General features: G+C 41.8%; 1 protein-coding gene across 3 annotated transcripts in view; it reads left to right on the top strand.

Annotated features, from left to right (window-relative positions):
• SEC14L1 (SEC14 like lipid binding 1) overlaps nt 1-25617 on the top strand; it is a 34776-nt gene extending 9159 nt beyond the window's left edge. For all 3 annotated transcript variants that reach the window (XM_031599136.2, XM_031599137.2, XM_031599138.2), the window contains exons 3-16: nt 11926-12075; nt 12164-12295; nt 13743-13871; nt 14123-14357; nt 15022-15131; nt 15587-15776; nt 18315-18403; nt 19316-19386; nt 20061-20232; nt 20517-20651; nt 22774-22908; nt 23349-23600; nt 24624-24802; nt 25360-25617. In XM_031599136.2, coding sequence (XP_031454996.1) covers nt 11926-12075; nt 12164-12295; nt 13743-13871; nt 14123-14357; nt 15022-15131; nt 15587-15776; nt 18315-18403; nt 19316-19386; nt 20061-20232; nt 20517-20651; nt 22774-22908; nt 23349-23600; nt 24624-24802; nt 25360-25465 — 2085 coding nt within the window. In that variant the 3' untranslated portion in view covers nt 25466-25617. The remainder of the gene's footprint in view (nt 1-11925; nt 12076-12163; nt 12296-13742; nt 13872-14122; nt 14358-15021; nt 15132-15586; nt 15777-18314; nt 18404-19315; nt 19387-20060; nt 20233-20516; nt 20652-22773; nt 22909-23348; nt 23601-24623; nt 24803-25359) is intronic.
• Nucleotides 25618-26312: the final 695 nt, after the last annotated feature.

The raw sequence follows: 26312 nt of genomic DNA, 5'->3' as shown, positions 1-26312 counted from the left end.
ACCTGCTCTGTGCTCACATTCATCATGCTCCTTGCTCGATAGATAGCTGTGTGTTACCTCCCTCAGACCTCAAGTTCTTATGGTGATGAGTCCCAGTCTGTGTTTCCATATGAGACATTGCTGTTCCATACTGTTATCTTCCATCTTCAGATATTTCTGAACCTTTTCCTGGGAAGTCAGATGTGTAAGGTTAGGACACATGTTTGCAATGTTGCCTTTAACTTTCTAGCTTGAGGTAATTTATTTTTTTCTTTGCAGGTCCCAGATGCTATCATACTGTGTTTTGATGACATTACCTTGACATTAGTGAATGGCTACGGTGTAATTGATGCAGTTAATAGTTTTATTGGTTTGCTTAATAGAGTACAGCTGCCTTGTTTTACCTAGAAGCTGATATTTTGGTCCAAAAGCCAAATTCAGACAGCTGATCTACACTGCTCACCTTGAATTCTGCCCTCTTGCCCAAGGTTTCCTTGCTGTAGTGGTTGCACTCCTGGTGGAGTGCAGTCGGTGTTGCTTGGAGGCCAAATGGAAACCTGGTGGGTGCAGTCTGACAATGAAGCTAAACCTGTTTGGCTGAACCTCTGCACGGGGTGGCAAGGAGCTGGGGCTGATCAGCATGGAGATCAGGAGACTTGGTTGTTTGTGGCAGTGAGAGGCTCTGGCCCTTCTGTTAATACTTCACTGAGAAATTCTGAGCCTGTAGCAAAGCTGCAGCCATCCTTCCCTCTCCTACCATTAAACTAGATTTTTGCCTAAACAGTAATAATTTTATAAAGGAGATATGTATATTCCATATGTTCAACATGTTTTAATAGGGCTGCTTGGTGAAAATGTCTGTGATTCTAAGACAAAAACAACCCTGCTGAATAGCAATTCTGGCATCTAGGAAAGTAAGCCTGAAGTGTGGATCAAGCACTCAGTAAGGATGTGTGGCAGTTCCAAAAATAAATCCTCGGTGGACACATTAGAATTGCAGTGGAATTCTAAAGTAGAACTGACTGTGGAGGATCCAGACAAATTCTGTTAATGGAAGGAATGGGGAAATTAAATACTGAAATCAGCATATCAGTGTGGCTGTATCCTATATGTTAGGGGATGGCTGTTGGCGATGCTGAACGAACAGAGTAGTCACTGTTCAGCTGCTGTAAGACATACTGTGGTTATTTACAAGCAATAGAAAGACAAGGTTTTAATGGCTTGCAGTCCTTCCATGTGTGTATCTTAATCTCAAAGATATGTTTCTGTGCTGTGGAAAGGCTTATATATTGCCATTGCTGCGGAGAAATAGGAAGTGCTTGAGCATAGCTGACATTCCCCAGTAATCGCAGCAGTCTCAGAGCATTTCAGCTTTCGCTGGCCTGTGGCCAGCTTTCCTGTGATGCTTTTTTGGAGGTCAGCCTCCCTGCCAGAGCACTCTAACCTTGAACCAGAGCAGCCGTGTCCTGTGCAATTGGGGTCAGAAGCCAAGTTTCCTCTCCCAGCAGCTAGTGAAGCTGATGCTAATTGCAAGGCACATTCTGTCAAACCGAGTGCTGCGCTCAGAGCTACGTGGCTTCTGAGCCAGAACTGATTTCCATCTGTCTTGCCTGGAACACGGACAGAGCAAACACTCATTTTCTCTGTAGAATGGTTTTGCACGTACATTTAATATAAACATGTTCAAGTGGAATTGCAAGTCAATCTCACACTGTTACCCCCATTAGGGCAATGAAGGTCAGTGTGTAATAGTGACATAGATCAGTGTCACTGTATTAGCTGTCCTTGATGTTCCACCTTAACTCAGACCACATCTATGTCAGGTTTTTTTTCTTTGATTTTTTTTTTTTTTTTCCCCTTTCCAACCAGCATTTTACTGTTGGTCTCCCAGTCGCCAGCCAGCCTAACCTGAGTGAGCAGGCTCTCCTTGCTTACTCCAAAGGAAGATGAAAATGACTTTATTTATATTCAGCCTCTCGGGGTTTTCTGTCCTTAGTTGTCGTTTTTCCTAGAGGAAGAAACTTGCCCAATGTTTGTGTTTTTTTTTTAGCTCCTTGTTTTAGAGATTCATGTCTCAAGACTGTGCAGCAGCTCTAATGAAGTTGTAAGCTGTTGGAGTTGCTGTTTAGTGGAGTAGTGCTGTGCCCTGGGCTCTTTCAGGCTCTCTAGACTTGTCAGAGGGATGAAAAGAATGAATGCTCTCCTTGTAACTCTGAGGCAAGCAGGTGTAACTCTTAACTTCTCACTGTGGCCACCCACTTTCTCCTCAGATCTGCCCTATTCATTCATGTGTTCTCTGAAGGTGGACATTCAGGTTCTCGCAGGTAGGAAGGTGTATTACACAGTTTCAGGTGTGCAAATTTATTCAAGCAAACCACAAGTGGCTCATATCTGTTAGAAAGAAACCACTCTTCCAATTAGAGCCCCACTGAGGCATGCCTGTGGTGGCTGAAGATTTTTGCAGATAAAAGACAGAACGTTAGTCCTTGTGTCAAGGTCAGGTTCTTTCTCTCCAAACTGTGGGGTTTTCTTTTTGCTTGCTTGCTAAATCTTGAGGTTTTTAGAGCTGGAATAAAGATGCAAGTTATTGAAGAGCTGGAATAAAGGACAAGTTTATTCTTTTATCTGGAAGAAAGCTGTGTTTGCATGTGGCAAAATGTTTCTTAGGTAGTTATGAGCCAGTTCCCTTTCAGTTTCATTATATGCATCTGTATGGAGCAATCATGCCACTATAATTTTGCTGGGAAAGCTTCTCAGTGATTAGTTTTCTGAAATGGAAATGACCGACTAATGAATAGTACCCGTGCAGGAAGGGATCAAGTGGGATCCATGCGTGTACAGGGGCTAAAGCACTGTGCTGTACCAAAAGAGCCTGTGTGGGTGGTGTGACTTCTCTTCAGAACAGAGCTTTTCTGTGTCTGCCCATCTCTTCCCGTGCTGCCAGGCAGAGCTCCTCACTCAGTTGGGTAAGTTGGTTACCACGGTTGTGTAACTCAGCAGCGAGTTACCAGGAAAATTCCACTAATCCAGAGGATTGCTTCATAGCCTGTTTTGATTCTCTTGCTTTATTTATAAGGTCTAACTAATATTAATGAAATATTAAAATATTAAAGTAACACTGGTTTCTGAAACTGGTTCAGTGCCTCTGTAGCCTACACATCACTGCACATTCTGATACAGAGGAAGCTTTCTGCAGTTTCCCTCCAGTTTCCTGCAGTTTTTCCTTTTATCCCCTACCTTGCTTTTGCTTTGGGATGCTTTTAAGCAAATATGCAATGTTTCTTTTTTTTTTTTTTTAGTATAACTTAAATTTATTAACAATGCTTTATGAGTTTGTATGAGCAAATAATAAGTGCAGAGTTTTACAGACATTCGAGTTGTGGGCACTGTTCTAAATGGAACATCCTTTTAATAAGCAGTCTTTTAAAACCTTTGGATTTCTGGCTTACATGGTAGAGAAATGAGTACTTGGGTGATGATTCCTCACTGGTCTGCCCAGCTTTGGTGATTGCTTTTACAAATGATCAGGGTGATACAATAAGCAGTACGCTTGCTAACTTTTCAGGAGTGAACACAGTGTGCTATTTAAGTGCATTATGCCTTAGACTCAGGGCTGGATCACAAGAGCTGGCCTGCAGGGTAGTTATTAGGGCTGTTTAAAATGCCAAGCTGTGCATTTGATCTATATTTGGAATGTATTTAAAGCCAGTAGTGATCAACACTGTAACCATGGAAATGCTGCTTGAAGGAAGGAGGTGACCAGAAACACCATTGCTGGTTAGTGCTATTGCTTTCACTTGGGAGTGCTTTGTAGCAGTGTTAACACGTGAAAAGGTCCTGTTGTCAGAAATCCAGGTGGTGTGGGACGTGTTGTGTCAGCTGCTCTAATTGCAAGCTATTGCAATTATTGCCATTTCATTTCTAATACCATCTCAGTTGTGTTTCCTGATAGCTGATGGCAGTGTATAAAATGTTGTTGTACCTGAAACCCTGCAGAAGACATCTGAGATGTTAAGTAGGTGTGAAATAGCCTGGACTGTGTCTACAGAGGTGTGTAAAGTGTTGGTGCTTCCTGGTATGTGTAATGGAGCTTTGTTCCTTGTGCAAAAGCCACAGTGCCTCTGTTTGGGAAGGTTGCTCTGCTTTCATTGCATGTATCCCACGTGTTTTAGGTAGGTGCTGTCTGGGGTGATGGTGATCTAAAAGCAAGCAATTACCTCTGGACAGCAGCAATAAAATGTAATGGGATGTTGGTGGGAAGCTTGAACCTCTGCCTCCATCCCACCACCATCACCTCTGATGCCGTGGGCACCGTAATAAAATAGGAGGTATTACTTTAGAGCAGTCCTCATGGTATTGCACAGAAACTACTGAATCTGAGTTCAGTCTGTGTGCTGGGTTACCTTGTCATGTTTGTGGCTCATGTCGTCTTTGTTTTCAGATACTTTCAGCTTTCTATTTCAGGAATTTCTGGAATGGATGTGAAAATCCAAAGCTTTCTCACTGTCTTTTGAATTGAAGCAGGGAATTTCAATGCCAGTTTTTCATGTGACAGGCCTCTTAAATCTACTGAGTAGAACAAATACACAGTGTTTATTCTTTGGTGACATCAACAAGATTGCTTTAATAGCTTTTCAGTGGCTGTGTTCATGTTGCCTAGGAGTAGGATGTATTTGAGACCTGCAAGAAACATAGCTGGGTAGTTATTTAAAGTACTACAGGTTTCTGAAGCAGCTGAATGTGAAAATGGACAGAACAGTTCTGTTCTCTTCAAACACAGCAATGAAACTTAAGGCTTTATATAGGTAGATTAAGGTGTGAATTTAAATGTAGTGGAATAAATCTCCCCTCTCCTCCCTTCCTATTTCATTGTGGATGTTTGCACAGGTCTAAGTGGGTCATTCATAGCGATGTAGGGTTTTAGATCCTTTTCAATTGAACCTGATTAAATCAAAAGGACTCCTTTAAACAACTATCAGAGCATCAGAAGAAGACAGGGCGTGTTAGGGATTATACTCTTTTGTACATATAATAAAAACTTTTCTTCCATACCCAGCTCTCAAGCGACAAGAGGAGCTGTCAGCAGTGAGAATGTAATGGTTTGATGTGTGCCAGGAAAAGAAATGTTTTCTCGTCCAGCTCTGCTCATAGCAGGCATCAATTCCCTCGGCTCTCTGTTTCCTGGAGAATGTCTCAGGCATTCCTATTCCTCTGAAGGAGATGTGAGCTAACAAAGCTCAGTTTATTGGCTTGGCTGTTTTCAACACTTCTCCAGAGACAAGAGTACTGCAAATAAGAGGGCATCTTAGCACTTCCTACTCTAACAAGTGAATCCCTGGTGTTGCTAATGAAATGTGTGTGAAAAGCAGTGCTGCTCAGTGTAGGTAGGGGCATGCAGGCTGTGAGGAGTGCAGATTGCTCCATGCCTGTGGGTGTTGGGAGCACAGTTACAGTTTGTAATGCTATAAGCATAACAGCACCCTTTACGAACGTTTTAGACTGACTCCATCTCAACTTCAATACTGGGGTGCACATCTGTGAAATAGGTGGCAGCTGGGCTGTCTGCATTACGTAGGGAATGCCCTGCTTTGGTACGTGGTGTGGGAGCAGTGCAATTACTGCTTGCTCCAGTGCTGTGGGCTTCCTCTCTACATACACTAATGAGCATTTAATCAGGAAGACCCAGGTCAATAATGCTCTGTACTTGTGTGTAATAAACAAGAACTTCTTAGCCTCTTAAAATAAGCAGAATGCTTGTTTTATTGATATCAACTTGTCTTATTGATTTTTCTGTGTAACTTATAGAAGAGTTATTTTATCTCAGATACTCTTAATAGCTATCATTAATACTTAAAGGCCAAATTTCATGTGGTAGAAGGGAACAGTGCGTGAATACAGTGTTCCTATTCCTCAGTAACAGGGCAAAATGAACTGGGCTGGAAGGAGGATGGAAAAGGAACGAAGAAAGAAAGGATGAGATGCAGCTGCCACCTTCGTAAGGCATGATGGAGTTACTGGGCAATGCCTTGTGCCTGCAGGTCGGGGTGTGGGGCTTTTCAGATGCCAGGTGAATGTCAGCCAGTTCTAGTTTGAAGAAATGAACCAACACACATCCCACCTTCCTTTGCAGCTGTGGGTCATTGTAGCAGTGCTAAAAATCTGACCAGTCGTGTTGGTGGTGAGGGCTGGGCTAAGACTTACAAACAAGTGAAAAACAAGGTTGGTTCAACTACCTCCTATTTGTCGAGGACTAGAAGCATGCATGTGGATAACTGCAGTTTAAATGCTATCCCCTCATTCATTCTTTGGTCTGAATCTGCCTCTTTCATGCTCAGTGGGTTGTCTGTAGTCCTGTAGAAAATTCATTTGTAGTCTTGTGTAATTAAAGCCTTCCTGGTCTTTTCCAAAGAAAGTGAGTTCCGAGTATTGAGTCACTGCCAAGCTGCCTTTGTTTCTCAGAAAGAAGAAGATCACTTTTGGTAAATGAAAACATTTAACGAACTAAAAATGCAACGAGGAAGGAAAAAACACTTAAACTTTTTTTATGAGTGGAGAGCCGTGCTGCTGAGAAAACCTAACTGCACAAAGTTCAGCAGCGCTGCTTGCATGATATCAGGGGTTTGACTTGCAGCAGGGGAATTTTGGAGCTCTGTTTGTCCTTCCCAAGCTTGCTTCATAGCAGGGCTCTTTTCTAAAGAGCTGACTACTGCATTAAAGATTTTGCTTCCCAAGCTGCACTCCAGTTCTGGTGACTGGAATACTAACTTAGCTAGAAGCCATTTCTGGACCTTCTTGAGGTTTATATATTCTTTTCTTCCCTTCCACTTTCTTCCTCTCAACTCCAATTGAAAACTGATGTATGAACTAGCGTGCATGAAATACACTGGTGCTGGGATACGCACTATGTTTGTAGAAGTATAATGGTTTTTAAATTCATGTTTGTTGTACAGAGAGGTATGAACAGCAGTGTATTATGGATGAGAAGGTATTTGCTGATTTGCGAGAGTTAATCCAAAGTTTTTTCATTTCAAATGCAGCTGCCAAGAATTTGAAGCCTCTTGGTTGGCCTCCAACAAGCCAGTGTTTTTCCTATTGACCTGCAGGGGAGGAAGGGGACCTGGTGATACCAGGAATGATGGAGCTGCTGGAATGCAGGCTGTCAGGCTGGTACTCCAGTGACCCTTCTCATATGTTTATAAACGACTCACATTCCACATGCTTGCAGCGGGTAGAAGAGTGTGGTGGATGCTGGGATGCATCTGCAGATTAGCACCCAAACATGGTCAGGTATTTATTGCAGGAATAACGTTTGTGTGGCACACTCAAATAGCAGAGGAGCGGGTTCAGTTGGCAGGATGGGCCAGCTTCTCTTGGGATGCCCCTGGGGAATGCTGTGTTACTTTTAAAGGCTGCTTCCCTTGCCATTTTGAACAGTGACCAAAGAGGAACGCAGCATCTTAGCCTGTTCCATGCAATTAGCTCTGAAGAAAATAATCAGCATGCTTAATTTTCTGAGTGATGACTAAAATTCCTACTTATTTATCAGATTTAAATTTTTATTTGGAGGATCCAAGTACTATAAGAATAATGGGGTAGCAAAAGGTTGCTTGCAAGATCTTGTCAGATTTTCTTCTCTTGTGTGTAGGAGTATTTTTGATCTATTTAATGAACAAACTGAACGATCCGTATCCTTTAAGACAGGAGACCAGGACCTGGGTATGGGAGGCTAATATATTCAACAGGGAACATTAATCTGGCCAGAGAAGCTGAGTAACTTGTTCATAAATAACTGATGTTTCCCAGAGGGCTGAGCACATTCCTGTTCTCAGATGGTCAGATCTCTTTGTTAGCCTCAGGTGTAGTTTGAGAAAGCAAAAAGTCAAAACGTCTTTAGTCTTCCTGAAAATTGGGTCGGGATCATCCCTAACTGATCTAAAGTTGATATTTTGAGAGGATCCTGCTATTGCTAACATTGCAATTCTGAAATGTAAGGCTAGCAGGAGCAAGTGCAGTGTGCTTGGGTGTGAGAAATAACTGCAGTGGGTTTAAAATAGTGTCACTTCTGAATTGCTTTCATGGCTTTAAGCACGGCTAAATGATGAAAGCTAAATCCTGTTATTTGGACTCTGAACAGGAGTTGCTAAGGGAAGCAGTGGGAGGACAGGCTTTAATACGGTGCTATTCTGGTGGAAATTATGCTTGTCAATGTTCCTACTGTTACACGCATTAAGAAAGTTAGGGGTTTATATAATGGGTCCACGAAATCTGAAGTTTGGGCAGTATATTTCTGAATACACCATGCCACCTTTTAGTAAATAGGAGTATACAAATGTTTGAGGCTGGTGGGAAATCTTAATTTTGGGACGGTGTAGGGAACAACAGCACTGCAAGACTTAACGGTTCTGAAAGCTCTGCCCATCCACCTCTCCCTGCCCAGAGGACATTTGTGTCCTCTCATGTGCACCCCAGCACCAATTGCAGATGTGCTCTCCTCACTTCTACTACATATAGGGACTCCCACTTAACCTCTTTGTTAAAGGTGACAGAGCAGAAGGGTACAACTAAGTAACATGCAATGTCCTGCATGCATTTAGTCCCAGAGCAGCAGCAGCACTTTGCTGCTGCACGCAGACTGCAGCAATATTGCCTCAGCTGCTTTGCTTTTGAGGAAATAATTGGCTTTTGTGATTGTATCTGTACGGTGCAGCTGCAGTGCTGAAGAGGAAGGTGTGTAGCATCTGATGACTTTATTTGTAAAGGGAGACCTATCATAAAGGGAAAACACATGTGGCATCTTATAATGTACACCCTGCTTTATCAGGCTGCTAAAGAAGTATTGGATAACACAATTTAGTTATTTCCTGCCCACAAAGCTGGACTTGAAATGATTTCTTTCTTAAAACACCTCAATAATACAGAACAAAAAAGTTCTATTACGAGCAGAGAAGCAGCACTTGGTATTTTTTGTTATCTTGCTCTTCTAATAGCTCCAGCTCTGGCCATACGTGTGCTGCTTTGACCCACGTGTCTCTTATTAATTGCTGTGCCATTCTTCCACTGCAGCTTTTCTTCTCGTGCAGTGTTGGTCTGTGGTGCAAAGGAAGATCTCTCAGTATCCCATAGTCAGTACAGCTTTTCCTGCCTGCTGTGCACTGTGAAAGAACTGTTGGCCACGTGTGGAAGAGATGGCAGTGCTTAAATCAGATAGAAAATGTTGATGTGGCTGCAGTTTGCTGTAATTGCACATATAATCACGCTGTAATAATTCTCCTCAAACGATGCTGTGCTGAGGAATGATGCATTACAAGAGCTGGTATGCTGGTGGCACAACTTGAATGGAACCAGCCTGACTTCAGAGCCCAATGAAACTGACTGTGAGCAGTTCTCAATACTGTGTGCATGTTCCTTAGGGAAGAAAGACTCTGGGGTTGCTGTTAATCTCTTTGAAACCTTCAAGTACTTTGCTGTAAGCACCGAGCTTGCCAACTTCTGACATTAATTATTTTGTTCTCTTCCAAACTGAATGCATTCAGCTCAGTCCTGCCTCTCAGAACAACAAATTCTTGGGCTTTTTCTTTTTTCTTTTTTTCTTGCAGTTCAGTAAACCCTTCCTGCAGGTAATGTTGCAATTTGCAAGTGTTCTCAGGGCAAATGAGGAGCTTTCGGAGGACTGAGATGAGAAATGGATCAATGTGTGCAATCAGTGAGACAGCAGAGGCTTATAGGGGCTCCTCGGTGGGGATGTTTCATTGTCTTATTTAGTAGCAACAAACAAAAATAGAGAGAAATGCTAGGTATTTCATAAGCTAAGGAAGAAGTGGCTAATCGTTGTTACCATGTCCTCAAATCATAGAATAGAATCATAGAATGGCCTGGGTTAAAAAGGCCCACACTGCTCATCCAGTTCCAACCCCCTGCTATGTGCAGGTCACCAACCAGCAGACCAGGCTGCCCAGAGCCACATCCAGCCTGGCCTTGAAGATAAAAAACAGCAAATCCATGTAGTTGCAGTAGTGGTTGAATTAATTCAGAATGTTGGGGCTTTGTTATTCAGCGAGAGGACTGAGGCATTCCTATACTACAAAAACACACAGGCTTTGTTCAGAACAAGGCCTTCATCACACACACAAGCAAACTCTTGTAGTGTTTTAACAGGACCAGTGCTCCCTTAGGACTGTAAAAGGTTTTTGCTCCGTGCTGTAGCTGCTGTGTTGCAGCACTACCTTCTGCCACTTCTGTCACGCATGTCTCTGAGCTCAGGAGTTATTCCTCTTCCTTAAACAAAACCAGCTGTGCACAAATGAGAGGTCGGAAGAAAGCAGTGTGTGTGCATTCGCTCTGCTTGTATTTAGAGTATGCTGCAGAGGAGCTTTATGAACTCAGGGCAGTCTTACTGCAAAAATGGTTTAAAAAACATTAATGAAGCGGAGAAAGGCTGACATTGTTTCAGTGCATTGCACTGCTGTCACCACAGCAACGCTGCTACAACTGAACTCTGGTTGCAAACTAAGTATTTTTATTCTTATAAAAGGAGAATTAAGAGACCTTTTCTCTCCCAGGGCCATGTTGCATGCTTTCTGCAGCTGCTGCTTATTTTCTTCCACACCCTCTCCCTGCTGATGCTGTTCCCGTGCTGCTGTCCAGCTATATTAAGAGCAGTTAAGAAGATTTAAAAGGACAAAGTGCATATTCTAACTCTTTTTAAAGGCTTTTGTTTCACGTTTGGCTCTCAGATTTCTGCATTGGGACACCTTGCACATCCTACTTATTTACCAAAGCCAAGGTTTTGAGTCTAATGGCAAAGAGGAAAGAATTCACTGTTTGGAAAAGAGGGTAAAACATTGGTTATATCACTGCCCTTCACGAGAGGGAAGCAGAGAGATACTAGTGACTGTGAAAAGGAGAAGATAAGAGTGATGTTGTATCCTCCAGTCATGGTTGGCTCTAAAACTAAAATGCAGCAGCATTCTTAATGCAGATAACTCCATTTTTTTTAACCTGTGTTACTGATTCTAGATTTTAAACTATATCTGAATGTGCCTAATTTAATTCTGTCTTCCTTATGTGCGTGAAGTATTTAAGGGATCAACTCATTTATATGACTCTGTCCTGTAACTGGAGGCACAGCTATTGCTGTCTGGCATGGTGGCAAAAAGTTCTAATTGCCAAAAGTGTGACATGGCCTTGTCTTATTGGAAAGGCTCATCATATGTTGTGACATAACTGTAAGCTGATAAACTGTGCCATGAAATCATCATTTTGCCCAGAGAGGCTGTGGATGCTCCTGTCCATCCCTGGAGGTGTTCAGGGCCAGGTTGGATGGGGCCCTGGGCAGCCTGGGCTGGTATGAAATGTGGAGGCTGGTGGCCCTGCATGTGGCAGGGGGTTGGAGATTCACGATCCTTGAGTTCCCTTCCAACCAAACCATTCTGTGATCATGAATACTCCATGCATAGGGAACTCGAGAGCTCTATTAGCTTCAGAAATAGGCTCTGAAGTGTTTTTATTAGACCTTTGGGAGCTGTGTGGAAAACCCTGTAGACAGCTTGGTGAAACACCAATAATTAGCATGTGGGGTTTTCTAATTCAACATGTAATTGTTTTTGTCTTGTGGTATTTTAGAACTAGAGAGTCTTATTTTCCTGTTATTGCTGACAAGTGGGTTGTTGTTATGTGTAACAGGCAGTTTCCTTTTGGGGGGAAGGGTAGGGAAGGGCCATGTTTTGTGTGTTGTTTTGCTCAAGCATGGCTATGTTAAGAACATCTTAAATGCTTTGCTTGGAATGAACTCTGATCTTTCAACTGTAATGTGGATGCCAGGAAGGATCCCTTCTGCAAAAGGTATCAGTGGTCTTTTGCCTTCAGATGCCGGTGATGTCAGTGAAGGAACCCTACCCACACCCTCAAGACTTAACTGTGATGACAGCTTTTCTTTTTCTGTTGTAGGCTTATGAGAGGAGGTTTCCTACATGCCCACTGATTCCTATGTTTGTAGCCAGCGACACAGTGAGTGAATATAAGAGTGAGGATGGAGCCATCCATGTGATCGAGCGGCGCTGTAAGCTGGATATAGATGCGCCACGGCTGTTGAAAAAGGTGATTAGATTTGAAGTGCCTGTTCTTATTTATGATGTAATTTCACATGAATATTGTATGTTAACGGAATCTGTGGCATCTTCCTCAGATTGCAGGAGTGGATTACGTCTACTTCGTCCAGAAGAATTCCCTGAACAGACGGGAGAGGACTTTGCATATAGAAGCCTACAATGAAACCTTCTCTAACAGAGTCATTATTAACGAGCACTGCTCTTACACAGTGAGTAACAGGCTCTTTGTGGTGCTACAGATGGAATCCAGTCAGTGTTTAGATTTCAAAACTCAACAGAAGTTAGGCTGTTCTTGGCTTTTGCCTTGCAAGAAGAAATAACCACCATGAGTGATAATTGTTGTTAGTGTTAAATGTAACGCGCTTGCTTGAAGAACTGAAACAAGTTTGGCACCCTCTTGCTTGAGCATCTTCTCGGTAGCAGAACACAACATAATTTGCTGTGTTTGACAGCTCTGTTTAAGCAGATCTGTGGTCTGTAATAGCAGTGTGAGCCTTGTCAAGGCTGTTGATACCCTGACAGAACTGCTAAAGGAAACTTCAACATAGCTTTATTTGCATTCTGCTCAGCTCAAATGTTCATCGTCAGCAGTGTTTTAACCTAACTCCTTCACAGGTGGCTGGCTTTGGTCTTCAGTGCAGGTGTTTTCTGGTACAGAGGAGTGTGGTGGCTTCCTGCTGCATGTTCTGCTCATGTTTTTTCTTAATAGCTTAGGAAGTACTCATAGGCTGAAACAGCACATCTTCATATAAGTAAAACTTCAAATGGATTTCAAAGGTTAAATGTAAGCTAGCAAGTGTAAGCCTCTTATTTGCACTATAGTTTTTTTATGTGCAGCTAATATTTTTTCAGTTTTTTACAGAAATGTGGTTGAAAGGTCACTAGAATTCAAAACCATTTGCCACTATTCCTTTATTTTATTATTATTATTACTCTATTTTTGTTATTAGTTCTCCATTATTGCCATTAAAAATACTCCTCAGTCTGCAGTTTTTCCTGTGGAAGATGCTCAAAATTTTAAAAGGCGATATAGTAGCAAAAGCCTCCCTGATGGTTTGCTCAACCAAATGAGACGTTTACACTTCTTTTCTGTAGCGTTATCATAGGAGAACAGTAAAATATTTCTCTACCTTGGTACTTTGTAGGTCAAGGAAGGAACAATCCTGCAGTTGTCTGTTACAAACATGTCTAGACTGCAGTGCTGGGGAATGCTTACACTGTGCTTGCTGCAGTCCTTAAGCTAGCTGGCCTGGTCTGTTAGCCTAACCTGCAGGAACAGAAAGTTCACTGTGGAGTATTTTACTTTGTTCCATGGATACACTACAGTCTCAACTCATATCTACAGTGAGATATTGTTAATTATTTAAACCTGCTGGTCTCTTGTATCTTGGCTCGTGCACTAGGATTTCTCCACCCTTCCCTTTCTCGTTAGGAACACGTTCTGTTCCAGCAGGGGGGGTTACAGGAGGGCTTCGCAGCCAATTGTTCTTTAGTGTTATCTTTTCCTATCTGTATTTTGCAAATGAAGCAAAAGACTGCAAATTCCTCTTGTGTATTTTTGACTCTGTGAACCTGATGAAGAGTCATTTGAAGCATTGTGAGGAAAAAGAATACCAAATATGTAACTAGATTGTATGACCTCCTTTTAAATATTAGGTTCATCCTGACAATGAAGACTGGACCTGTTTTGAACAGTCAGCAAGTCTGGATATAAAATCTTTTTTTGGTTTTGAAAGCACAGTGGAAAAGATTGCCATGAAGCAGTACACCAGCAATATTAAAAAGGTGAGCTTGCAGCCATGAATTTGGTGCCTGGCTCTAGTTATGGAAAGATAATGTAACTGCTGCTAAGTAACAGGCTGCCGTGGTCAGAAAGCTGGGCCGTTTACTCGTTAGCCTAGGGCAGTGTGTGTGTGTAGGTCTGTATTTGGAAGTGGAATCTTTAGAGAGGTCTGGCCACATAAAAGGTTTCCAGACCGATCCTTTTTGTGTCTAAAGGTATTTTTAGTAGCTGAAGTAAAGTCTCCTTTTTAAAGGGAAAGGAAATAATAGAGTACTACCTGAAGCAGCTGGAGGAAGAAGGAATAACCTTTGTTCCTCGTTGGACTCCTCCTGTTGCATGTAAATTGGAGAGCAGCACATCCCACACAAGACGACCAGTTTCACCTGCTATTAATGTGCCAGATTCTGCCACAAAGGAGGGCTTGAACAATAAGGAGATCCTCAACACCTCAAGCAGCCCCTCAGAGCTTACAGCAGGAACACCTGATGGTATGGTGGTTTGACTTGTTTTAGTGGGATTCTTTGTACTGTAGAGGCTCTTGGCAGCACTGTGCTACTTCTCCTGGGTAGCTGAAAACTTGAACATCAGCTTGAAGAGCTGTTATCAACTTGTCTTTTTAGTGAATGAAGATCAGAAAAGTGGAGAAGCTTTTCTCTTTGTTCATTAGGTTGCAAATCAGTAGCCTGCATTTTGCCCAGAAATTCTGGGATGGGTTTAACTGCAGCAATAATGAGGAGGAAAGTTCCCTGGTCACTGTATTCTGTTCTATCTTCTTTCTGCTCTCAGTGATGGAATGTGGGAAAACTTTTGCACTGGAAGGTTTAGGTCAGAGCTTCTCTAATATTTCCAGAAGAATCAAGCCCTATGATTGCTGTGAATTGACAAGTCTGAATATACTGTGGGGAAAAAAAAGCTTTTGTAAATGCCTGTTTTCACATCTTTCTTAGTTGCAGAAGAATGAGTCTTCCCAGTTTAACATGAAGATAACTCTATTTCTTTGCTCATCTTTTCATTGATTCAGAGAAATTTCATTCAACTCTGCAGAGAGCACAAAGCCACCACTTCTGTCTCAGATATCAGCATATAAAATCAGTTGCTGTTCTGGTTAGGTCAGTTCAGGACCACTTTAATCACATGTACATCTTCTTTTAGACAAGCTGGATGCAGACTACATCAAACGTTATCTGGGCGACTTGACACCCATGCAGGAAAGCTGCCTCATTCGGCTTAGACAGTGGCTCCAAGAGACACACAAGGGCAAAGTAAGTTCCTATTTATTTCTTGTGAGAAAACCTCACAAGAGGAAATCTCTTGAGAGAGAACCTGAGGGCTTTCCAGTTGCTTCTGACTTGCTTATTTTGTCTCGGTTTCCAGGCCTTCCTGTTATTTAGCAATTAAGTACAGTCTGTGTTTTGTCACCACATTCACTTAAATTGGACTAACTTCTTATGGTCATACAGATGTAAACCACTGTAAGAGTTCATGAAATGTTTATATCCTCCAAATGGTAGCAATTGCAATATCTGACAGAGCTTAGGTTTAGTTGCAAAAGAGACTGATTTCCTAGATTAATTTTGGGTGTTCTATACCATCCTCTTGCCCTGGTGCTAGGCTTTTTCAGCTCCTCTTGTTCATCCTTCTGTTCTGCTAGTTTCAAACCTTGAGTACGAAGTTGTGGTGTTTGTTTTTGTTTTGTTGTTTGTGTCCTTTGTAACAGATCCCAAAGGATGAGCACATTTTAAGATTCCTCCGTGCCCGGGATTTCAACATTGATAAAGCAAGAGAGATCCTTTGCCAGTCTCTGACGTGGCGTAAGCAGCACCAGGTAGACTATATTTTAGATACTTGGAATCCTCCTCAAGTACTCCAGGATTACTATGCAGGAGGCTGGCATCATCATGACAAAGGTATGATGATCTCTGCTGTGGATATAGACCAGTCTTTTTATGTTCTGTGTGAAATGTGTAATGGTTCCTCTGTTAGCTAGAGGTGACTAGAAAGCTGGATAGGTCTTCTCCATTACTTCGTACTGAATGTACTTAAATTCATGTTGCCAGCTCCTTAGGTAGTGGGTCCTAATCCTTGACTAACACCAACATGTTTAACTCTGCTATGCCACTACCTTTAAAAAAAAAAAAAAAAAAAAATGTAATTGAACTTCTCTACTGCTCTGAGTTGCTTAGAATGGTGTTATGCAAATGCTGAGTGTTCTGTTGTGGTGATTAAGAGATGTTTGTAAGTAAGTGTGTTTTTTCTAATCAACTTATTTCTGATGTTGGGTAAGTCTGCTGATGGCATAAATGCTTATTTGGCATTACAGTCAGCTTAATGAAGAGAAGTGGGTTGTTGCAGAAACACCAAATAGAGCAGGTTTATTTAAGATGGGAGGAAACTGGTTGAATTTGTATGGTGTGGTATGGCCAAATCTTTAAAACATGGAAGACTGTACATGATATGCTCCCTTGTCCCTCAGCTGGCTTTATTGTGCACTGGTCTCGTTGCCAGTCCATGCACAGTAATGAAATGTTTTGGAACTCATTGCTTGAGGCATGCTGGGCTCTGTAGATAAGGAAGTGGTCTCTTACTGTGAGCTATCTCTGTCCTTCTGCTGTAGTCCTTTCCCCACTAGGCACCATTGTTTCTGCCAATTCTTCCTGTTACAGAGAAGATAACAGGAAGCTGTTTGCAGTCCTGGCCAGGCGGACACAGCAGAAGCTTTATTGCTGGAAAGAGAACGAGCCTGAATGGCTCTGCCCTGCTGCTCTGGGTTGGACAGATTCGAACTTAGAAAGTGGAAACTGAGAATATGATCGTAAAGATTATAGGAAAAAGAATTGTGAATCCATTCCCCCTTTCTGTCGCTCCTTGTCCTTGCTCTCCAGACACATAACAGGCTGCTGCCAGTGAGCAGGAAGGTGCAGAACACACCCAAGTTGTTAATGTTCTTCTAAGCAGATCTTCAGCATTGTGAACTTCATGTGCCTCTCCCTTTCTCCTCAGTTTCTTTTTCTTTTCTGAGCTGTTCCCTCAAATGTGACAGAACTGTCAATAATGGAAACAGACTTTAAAAACTGAGCAATTCTCTACAATTTAAAACTTTAACAGGCAGCTTTTTTAAAAAAATTCTTTTCCATTATTGCTCCTTCTCTCCCACATGAGCAAGATGTGCCAAACTTAAGCTAGCAGCATTCTGCAGAGTTCTTAGTGCTAAAACAGAGGCAACACAGGTATAAAGTGTGCCGTCTCAAAGAAGCTGTCAGTGCAAAAGTTAATATCTTGGCAGTGTTTCTTTACATGAGTGGCTTTTAGAGTATCAAGAGTGCTTCAGTCAAATGTTTATTTAAATGATTAAGCTTGAATTAAATATACAAGGCTGTCAATTGAGACTTCATGTGTCATTTGGGTGGAGGAGGGTTAGTAAACCATTTAGTTTTGCATGCGTGTGCATCTGTGAGGGAGGGGAACCCACGAGGAAGCTTAAGTGCTTTTTTGTGTTGTGTTTCAAAAACCAAACAAGATAAGTTGCTGGTGTTAAAACAATACTGTTTTTCAGACCATCTGATTAAATATCAGCTGACCCTGTGAACTTTCATGGAGCAGTGTCCTTGCTAAATAAGCAGCGTGATTTGGCTCTGCAGTTTGTTTTTAATATTGCATATCCTGACGGTTTCTTTCCTTGACTCCCGAAGGACTTCATGATAATTTGCTATTCTGTTTGCAGTTGTTGAGTGAGATTTTTATGGAGAAAGCTGCCTTTTATCGCTGGTTTCTTTTTTTTTAATAGCATATGTAGTTCTATAAGTTGGTGATTATTAGCTTGTGTACTAGAATAGGTGGAGCAAAGCTTAACAAATACATCAGGTCTTTGGGAGGAGGATGGAAACTAGTTCAGACAACTAGTTCCTATTATAAAGAATCAGCAACCTTTCTTAAATTCAGATAATGCAGCTGTTAAACTTAGTGCCACTGTATCCTGGGACAGTAGCAGCATACTGTGGCAAGAGGACTGTGAAAAGGCAACCTCCTGAATACAGAGGGTCATCTGAAGCTGATCCCTGGATCTAAGTCTGTATTCTCCAGGCTCAAACTGCATAAGGGAGGTTTTGTGCCAGTTCCACGTGATGTCATGATATAGCTGAAAGGTGTGACTTCAGCAAAACTGGAAGCTAACATTTTGTTTCTTTAGCTCTTAGCACTTAGTGTAGCATCTGTCCAAAGTGGTTGCTGTAAGCAGTTCATTTACTGGTGATCTTGTGGTATAACTGGGCAGGGTTAAGCTCATATTGCCATCTATTCCAGGTGCTCCTCCTTCCACTTGTACAGCAAAGTTAGAACTGAATATGGCTCGTTTCCATTTGGATTTTTAGCATAAAGCTGCTTCACTCTTGTAACATAACCTTAATTTTTACAGTTTATACATTGATGTAATTGTCCTTGTTATTCAGATGGCCGCCCGCTGTACGTGCTGAGGCTGGGACAGATGGACACCAAAGGCTTAGTGAGAGCTCTTGGGGAAGAGGCCTTGCTTCGATACGTAAGTATTTTTGGAGCCAGCAAGTTGCTAACAATGTGATATTTTCATTTAGAAACTTCCTTTTCTGCCAGAACATCCATCACTCTGGATATTTTGATGTACTTTCTGTCCGTCTGTTTTCAGTTTGAATACATCTGAAAGCTCCTGGTCTTCTGTATCCTTTCCAACTGCAAACTGATGGTGGAAAGGCGTAGTTCTTGGCAGCTCCTGTAGTTATTGGTTAGCACTCTCATAGATTCTTCTGCAGTTTGTGTGCTGCTTCGAACTTAAGTCTCTGCATTTGTGCAGAAGAGTAAATAACACGCTCAGACGTTTTCAAGGCTTCATCACGAGGATTAGAATAACTTATTTTTAAAAGAAGAATACTTTCTTTCAATGTTACCTTTTCTAAAGGCAGCACTTATACTGTTGTTGTGGATTTTCTGTTTCTAGGCAGAAAGCTTGCAAAATTCCAGGTTTTCAATAGTAACGACAGTCACAGCCATAGTAACGCCTAGATACAGGGGTTGGATTTCATTTTTCTTCTCCAGCAGCTTTTCCAGGCACATCTTGTTTACCTGTTCCTGGTTTTAAGGAAAGGCGTGTTTATTTTTTCAGTGAGATCAACCAGTGAAGTGAACACAGTAATCACTAGTTCATTCATTGGAGATAGGTGGACAGTTGGACGGAATGGCCTTAGAGGTCTTTTCCAGCCTTGGTGTTCTGTGATTCTTTGGAGGGGAAAAAAATGATGCCAAGTTAAATACTACATTTTTATGTAATTTTTCAGGAAAATCAATCATATCTTATAATTTTTTCACTTAAGCTTGTGCTGGTTTGAGCTTGTTTTAATTAGACTTTGGTTGAACACTTTTTTCTTTATCCAACCTACTCAGTGTTAGACTGCCTTCTCAAAACAATTTTCTTGTGCAGGTTCTCTCCATAAATGAAGAAGGTCTGAGGCGATGTGAAGAGAATACAAAAGTGTTTGGCAGACCAATAAGGTAAAAGACATCAATTATAGATCTGCTTTTCAGGAATTACCAGGTGTCACTGTGGGGGTGAGGAGGGTGGGATGACACTGCATTGTAATGCTACTGAGTTGCATTTATTAAATGGACCAAGCAAAGGGTGTTCTGTGTTTCACATACAGATATAAGCACAGCTACTGTTAACTGAGACCTGCCCTAATTACAACTTGAGTGACTTCCAAGCCTGATGGAAGCACGACACTTGCTAAAGGGCTACATATAAAACAGTAAACACTTCTTGTGTCATTTTAATATTGCACGTGGTTTCATGGATGTGAGCTGGTACAGCACAGCTGTACATCTTGAGTCTGTGCCCAGGGGGAGACCAGAGCTTGGAAAATAAATAAAGCATATGCTAAAGCTCAGTATTTTGTTTTAAGAACACATTTAATCCCGTTAAAAAAAAAAAAAAGCTTCTCTACCTGAGATCAGATAGCAGAACTAGCTTTGAGTTGTAATCACTCTTTCACATGCAGTGGAGTCCAGGGTACTGGACGTGTGCATAAGAACACATGAAATAGGTATAAATAAATGCATCTCATTTGCTCCTATGCAGGCTGAAAATCTGTCTTCCCACCTGAACCAGCAAATAGAATATTTTTTCTTCCATGTGAGATTTATTTTTCCTTTCTCTCTCTAAAATTTAGCTCTTGGACCTGTCTAGTAGATCTAGAAGGCTTAAACATGCGGCATTTATGGAGGCCTGGTGTCAAAGCATTGCTAAGAATCATTGAGGTGGTAGAAGCTAATTACCCTGAGACTTTGGGTCGTCTTCTTATCCTGAGAGCACCTCGAGTATTCCCAGTTCTTTGGACACTGGTATGTTTTTAATTCAAGGTCTTTCTCAACGCTCTCAGTACACTGCTCTGCATTTGTAGTTTGTAAAAGCTCTTAATTGGGTTTATAGGCAGTAAATGTTTCCTTTGGATGTGTCTTTTTCATAGGATTCTTGGAGTGGATTTACAATCCCAACTTAAAAACTTTATTATATAGCCAGTGAATTTAGCTAAAAAGCTATGGTGTGAATTTTCATAACAAAGGTAGTAACACTTTCTCAAGACAAACTTGAGAACCTGATCTATTCTATTTTTCTTCATTTATAGGTTAGTCCATTCATTGATGACAACACTAGAAAGAAATTCCTTATTTATGCTGGAAATGACTACCAGGGTCCTGGGGGATTGCTGGATTACATCGATAAAGAAATTATTCCTGACTTTCTTGGTGGAGAGTGCATGGTAAGAATTTGAACTAGTGCATATAGAGACTGACTTGTGGGTTGGGTTTTTTCCCCTCACTCCTCTAAACAAAGAAGCCTGTTGGTTTTGGTCAGAATTCAAAAGGAAGCCTTTGAAGAGGAGAACTGAACTCCAAGCTTTGGTGCCACGGTGGCTGACTGTGGCCATTGTGTGACCACAGTTCTTGACCTCAGCATTTGTTGTGTGCAATATAGGTGCCTGGAGCTGTGCGTGGTTCTGTTGTTTGCATCTTTGTGAGGGCATAAGATGCAGTGTAAGATCTTTTATTTCCTCTTTGTGGCAGCAAGATGAAAGGTTAGCTATAGCCAGTGTGCTAGACTATGCCATTTTATGGTCTGCCATCACCCCGAGACTTCAAATATTCTGGAGATTCAGAAATATCCTTACCAGTCTGCTAGAGGAACAAAAGCTCTATTGTCACCATTGGTAGCCAAATCATACCACTGATTAAACATGCCAAATGATTCTGTGCCCATCTAGGAGCTGTTCATTTCTTTTCTCACTTAACAGTGTATCAATAGTGGTCTCAACTGTCCAAGAAAAGTTAATGGTCAGAGAAGATTCTGTCATGCATGGGTCCAATTGAAAATATTTCAACTACCAGATCTCATTGGCCATGTCACTACCAACTTATCAGAAAAGCCTGCATCATTTGAACAAATTGACTGATACCATAAGGAGCACAAGGAGATGGCCCAGCTGTTAGCAGGGTTTAACAGCTGAGCCTCATATGTGCAATACGTTGAGATCTGTGCTGACCACATCAAACTGAAAACAATGTTTTGCTGGGGTGTGCTGCAATTTCTCAGTCTCATGTCATGTGCCTTAACAGCTGCTTCCTATGTGGGCTGTAGGTGTTGATCAGATCTGTCAACAGAACATACAACATATAACATACAACAGTGCTGTAAGATTTTTTTGCTCCGTGATGTTTCTGACTGCCAACTTGTTAGTTTCACTGCAACTCAGGCACTTTCTGAAGCTTCCATCACCATTACATTTAGATTTTGTTTGATTGGCTTATTGTTACCTTTTTGTACTCAGCTGTGTTAAAACATAATTCCAGGCTTGCTTATTAAGCCCCTGCTAACATTTTCTAGATTAATTTCTGCACTGTTCTTGGGAATGCATCTAGTTCTTTTCAATTGCAGTCTCATACTACAGTGGAGCACTGCTAGATGTTTTAGAGTAGGCCGTATGTTCATGTTCAGTGGGCTGCTTTTTATAGCAGCAGTAGCTTTCAGTGGAGAGTTTGTACTGTGTAATTCAGAGCTTGAGAAGTGGGTAAAATCTACTGCCTGAGTAAACAGAAGTGAAGGTTACCAGAAAGCAAATTGCTGCAATACTTCCTGCTGGTCACAGGCAACAACAGGGTCTTTTTCTTCTTTACTTTGGGATGTTAGGATAAAAATGACTTCTCGAAGGTTCTTTCAATCCTCTCCTGTAATACAGTTATGGAATATTTCTGCTGCCCCAAACACTTCTATGGAACCTGTTCCTGAGCAGAGTGTTGTCAAACTTTGTTGCTGGAGGCTTTTTAATAAAGAACTGTGCTTCAGGATGTTGTGTAATCAGTTCCAGTACTCAATTGTCAAGACAGCTGTAACTTGAAAACTGTTACCTTCTTCACTGCAATATCTTTTTGCCTTGTTTGGAAACTTACTGTATTTCTCCTCCACCTTTAGTCCTTGGATTCAGCTACATCAGTACCTTCAGGTCTCTGTGGGCTCAATTTTTTCAATTCTGAGTTGCTATAACCATGATTTTTAAGTGGCTCCTGCATGTCATCAGCATAGGGCAGCCTAAGTGATGACAATGCCATTTACACAGTCATTTTTTGTAAAGGCAGCTCTTGTGTATAAAGTAAAGCTGTTCCTCTGGCATCTGATCCTGCAAAGCTATGCAAGCTAGATTTCTATTTTAGTGGCTTGTGCAAAATGTACATGCATATGATGTGCAAACTCTGACATTACTTTTAAATTCTGTTCATCTCATTCTTCAAAATACTTGCTGGCTGCAAGTTGTTTCTGAAACTGGCAGGCAGAGAGAGCAAGGTGGGTGTACAGAGGGGATGCTTCTTAATGGCTATTTATATTTTCAGTGTGAAGTACCAGAGGGTGGGCTGGTTCCCAAGTCCCTCTACCGGACAGCAGAAGAGCTGGAAAATGAAGACATAAAGCTCTGGACTGAAACAATCTACCAGTCTGCAAGTGTCTTCAAGGGAGCTCCCCATGAGGTATGGCTGCAGCCTCCTCTTCCATCTCAACTCTCTGCTTTGGAGTCTGTCTCCTGAACTGAAAGTGGTTCAGAATGAGATTATTTAGTTGCCCTGCATTCCCTTTGTTCTTCTGTAGCTCTGACATGTTATAATACTTAGCAGCTGAAGTTTGTGGCCATTTCTGGTATCATCTTGTTGCCATTTAGAAGGTATCATTGCTTAGAAGGACGTGACTGAATGGAATGAGCAGCAAAGACAAATAATGTTCTCAGAAGCTACTCAAGAGCTGCTGAAGGTTGTGTGTTAAAATAAGGACACTCCAGCAGAAAAAACTTCTATTTAGAATGCCTTCTGACAGTCTAAATTAAGCCCAGCAATAAAAAGCTCTCTTCTGGTAAGAGTTTCTGCCTCTACCAAGCAAACTGCTGCTGTCTAATATGACTCTTCTCCTGCCCCAGGTTCTCATTCAGATTGTGGATGCCTCATCTGTGATCACATGGGATTTCGATGTGTGTAAAGGCGACATTGTTTTTAACATCTTTCATTCCAAGAGAGCCCCACAGCCTCCTAAAAAAGACTCTCTGGGAGCTCACAGTATCACATCTCCTGGTGGGAACAACGTCCAGTTGATAGACAAAGTCTGGCAGCTGGGCCGTGATTACAGCATGGTGGAATCTCCTCTTATCTGCAAAGAAGGGGAAAGCGTGCAGGTAAGGCTACTGAATTATTGTGTGGAAACAGACTGAAGTAGCTCCAAACCTTCATGTTCTCATTCACAGACATTACTGATGACTTAGTGGTGATTCAGCTCCAGACTGCTTGCTTTTGGCTGACATTTCAGCTTCTGTTCTGAGCTGCATGCTTCATGGAAGGGGGATAGTATTCACAGGGGATCTGATGCAAGGGGAGCTTGCATCAGTCTGATAGTGATTGAGACTGGTCAGCAAGGAGCAGAGCAAAGTTACCTAGAACAGTGCATGTGCAGAACATATCCAGGTGTGCTTTGTGCTGTAATTATGAGCACTATTTTCTGAGGCAAACATTCTGATGGATATCCTGGTGTCTTGCCTCAGTAATGAGAGAAGTCTGGAAAAAGAAGACTGAGTTGTGTGTTTGTTTCTGTAACAGACACTTCAGGGAGGACCCTGTGGCCAAGGTTCCCAAAATACTCTGTTATTTCTTTTAGTGGCATTTGCAAACTTATTTATGAGATGTGCTTTTACATGACACGTGTTTACAGTCATCCTCTGCCACCACTACTCCTCATGGCTTGAAATGAGAGTTGAACAGCTTTAATCTAATCAAAAGTGTTATACCTTTGGAAGTATGGACAGTGACTTTTTGAACTACGCTTTCTCATTCTGTGAGGCAGCACCTTTTGCTCTTTTCACAGCCTCAAAAGGACAGCCATTGATGAAAATAAATGGAGAGAAAAAAGATTGCTTTAACCAAGGACTTTGTACTTTCAAGTGTATATAAATCCTAACCCCCTGTCACTGTAAGGAGTGGGCGGGGGGGTGAAAAAAGGCACCTCTGATATTCTGTTAGAAATTTATTCTATGTTCGGAGATCCCAGCGGACCAGCATTGCTGGTTGGCTGAGCAGCTGAAATACTGGCACTGGGGGGGACAAAATAAGGGCACATGGGCAGCCTTTCTAAGCTGGGAAAATAAATTGCAAGTGTACAAATCCTTGCGTTAACCAAGTTCCATTTTGGCTGTGACTGCTTTTAGGGATCGCATGTGACCAGGTGGCCTGGCTTCTATATTCTCCAGTGGAAATTTCATAGCATGCCTGCCTGTGCTGCAACCAACCTGCCTCGTGTGGATGATGTGCTAGCATCTCTGCAGGTCTCCTCTCACAAATGCAAAGTGATGTACTATACTGAAGTGATAGGATCTGAAGATTTCAGGTATGTCTGGCCAGGGATCGTAAAGGACAGCCCATGTCAAACCCTTTTGGTGCTAGTATCAAGTCCAATTAAGTAGAAATACATTGTAAGGGCTTGTATTTCTTAATGGAGCATCATTAGTTTCATAAAGCAGGCTAAATAAGCTTTAGTTGGCATTGGGGAAAAAAGAAGTTAGCAATAGGAGCAAATAATGCCAAAAAGGGACCAATCAGTTATCTCATTCTAATCATTTATTACTTTGCTTTTCTTAAAAAGTACTGTGAGCTGCAGGGCTTGGCAGGTTGTCGTGCTGAAATAGATGCAGCTCAGTATGGAACTGAGTTGGTTCAGTTGTCTGCCTATTGAGATACCTGCTGAAACTCAGCCTTTTTAAGCAGCATCTCTTTGCAAGGTTTTCTGCTGTCCCCATTGTCTTACATGGTAAAGCAGGAAAGCTTTTAAGCATCTGCACCAAAATTATTTTTATTCAGCATGCAAAGAAATACAATGTAGATACATTGCAGAAAATCAGATCTTGTCTATTCTGAAGCATACAACTACTTGGGTTTTTATTGCAGAGGATCTATGACCAGCCTTGAATCAAGCCACAGTGGATTCTCTCAGCTCAGTGCTGCCACCACCTCTTCCAGCCAGTCCCACTCCAGCTCCATGATTTCCAGGTAGTGCCACAACAGATGAAAAGCAATCGGAGGAGATGGCCGGACCTTCGCCTGTGGCAGCTGACTGCAATACAACTGGCAATTGTGCAAAAAATAACCAACCCTACCCCCACAAAAGCCTTTCTTAGATAGTAAAGTAGCTGTTTGAATTTTAAACTTAGTGTTTTTCGGTCCTTGTAAGACCCAACCTCCTGTCTCTTAACCTGAACCTTTTTCCTAACTCAGCCATAAATATTTTTAAGCGTGCTTGCACGAATCCTAACTCTCAACATAAGGGCTCTCTTGGAAGAAAAAATGATCAGTATGTCAGTTAAGATTATTTTTTTAAATTGTATAAATGTTAAAGAGGAAAAAAAAAAAAAGAGGAAAACCCTACCAAAAATGCTCCATAATGCATTAGAAATCAACTGCGAATCTCCTGTCAGGACATCTCTTGCCATCTTAAATCCCTTGTGATCTTCCAGTGCTGCAAACTGTTCTCCCATTGCCACTAAGTGATGTCCGAGACAAAGAAAAGCAGTTGCTGGATACTTGACTTTGTGAGTCCATTTTTTTTCAAGGCATGCCCACAGAGCTGTGGGCAGGCAGTGAACACTAATAATACCTTTTGTATGAGCTCTTTTGGGGGAATCTGAGCTCTGGGTGTCGATGGGTTAAAGCAGTTCATTCTTTCCTTGGATTTGTGCTTGAAGCACTGCAGAGAGAGAGGCAGAGAGCAGGCTCTCCCTTGCTGATCTAGAATTGGCCTGAGGATTTATTTCCAGTCCTGTGCTGGAACCTCACCCCATTTCCTTTGTATGCTCCCCATGAACTCATCTTACTGCAGCTTTGCTGTTATGAGGAATTCATGT

This window comes from Phasianus colchicus, chromosome 20 (genome assembly GCF_987193195.1).
Source record: "Phasianus colchicus chromosome 20, bPhaCol1.hap1.1, whole genome shotgun sequence".
Classification (NCBI taxonomy): Eukaryota; Metazoa; Chordata; class Aves; order Galliformes; family Phasianidae; genus Phasianus; species Phasianus colchicus.
Note: the sequence above shows the minus strand (reverse complement) of the source record. Positions and strands in the feature narration are given on the sequence as shown.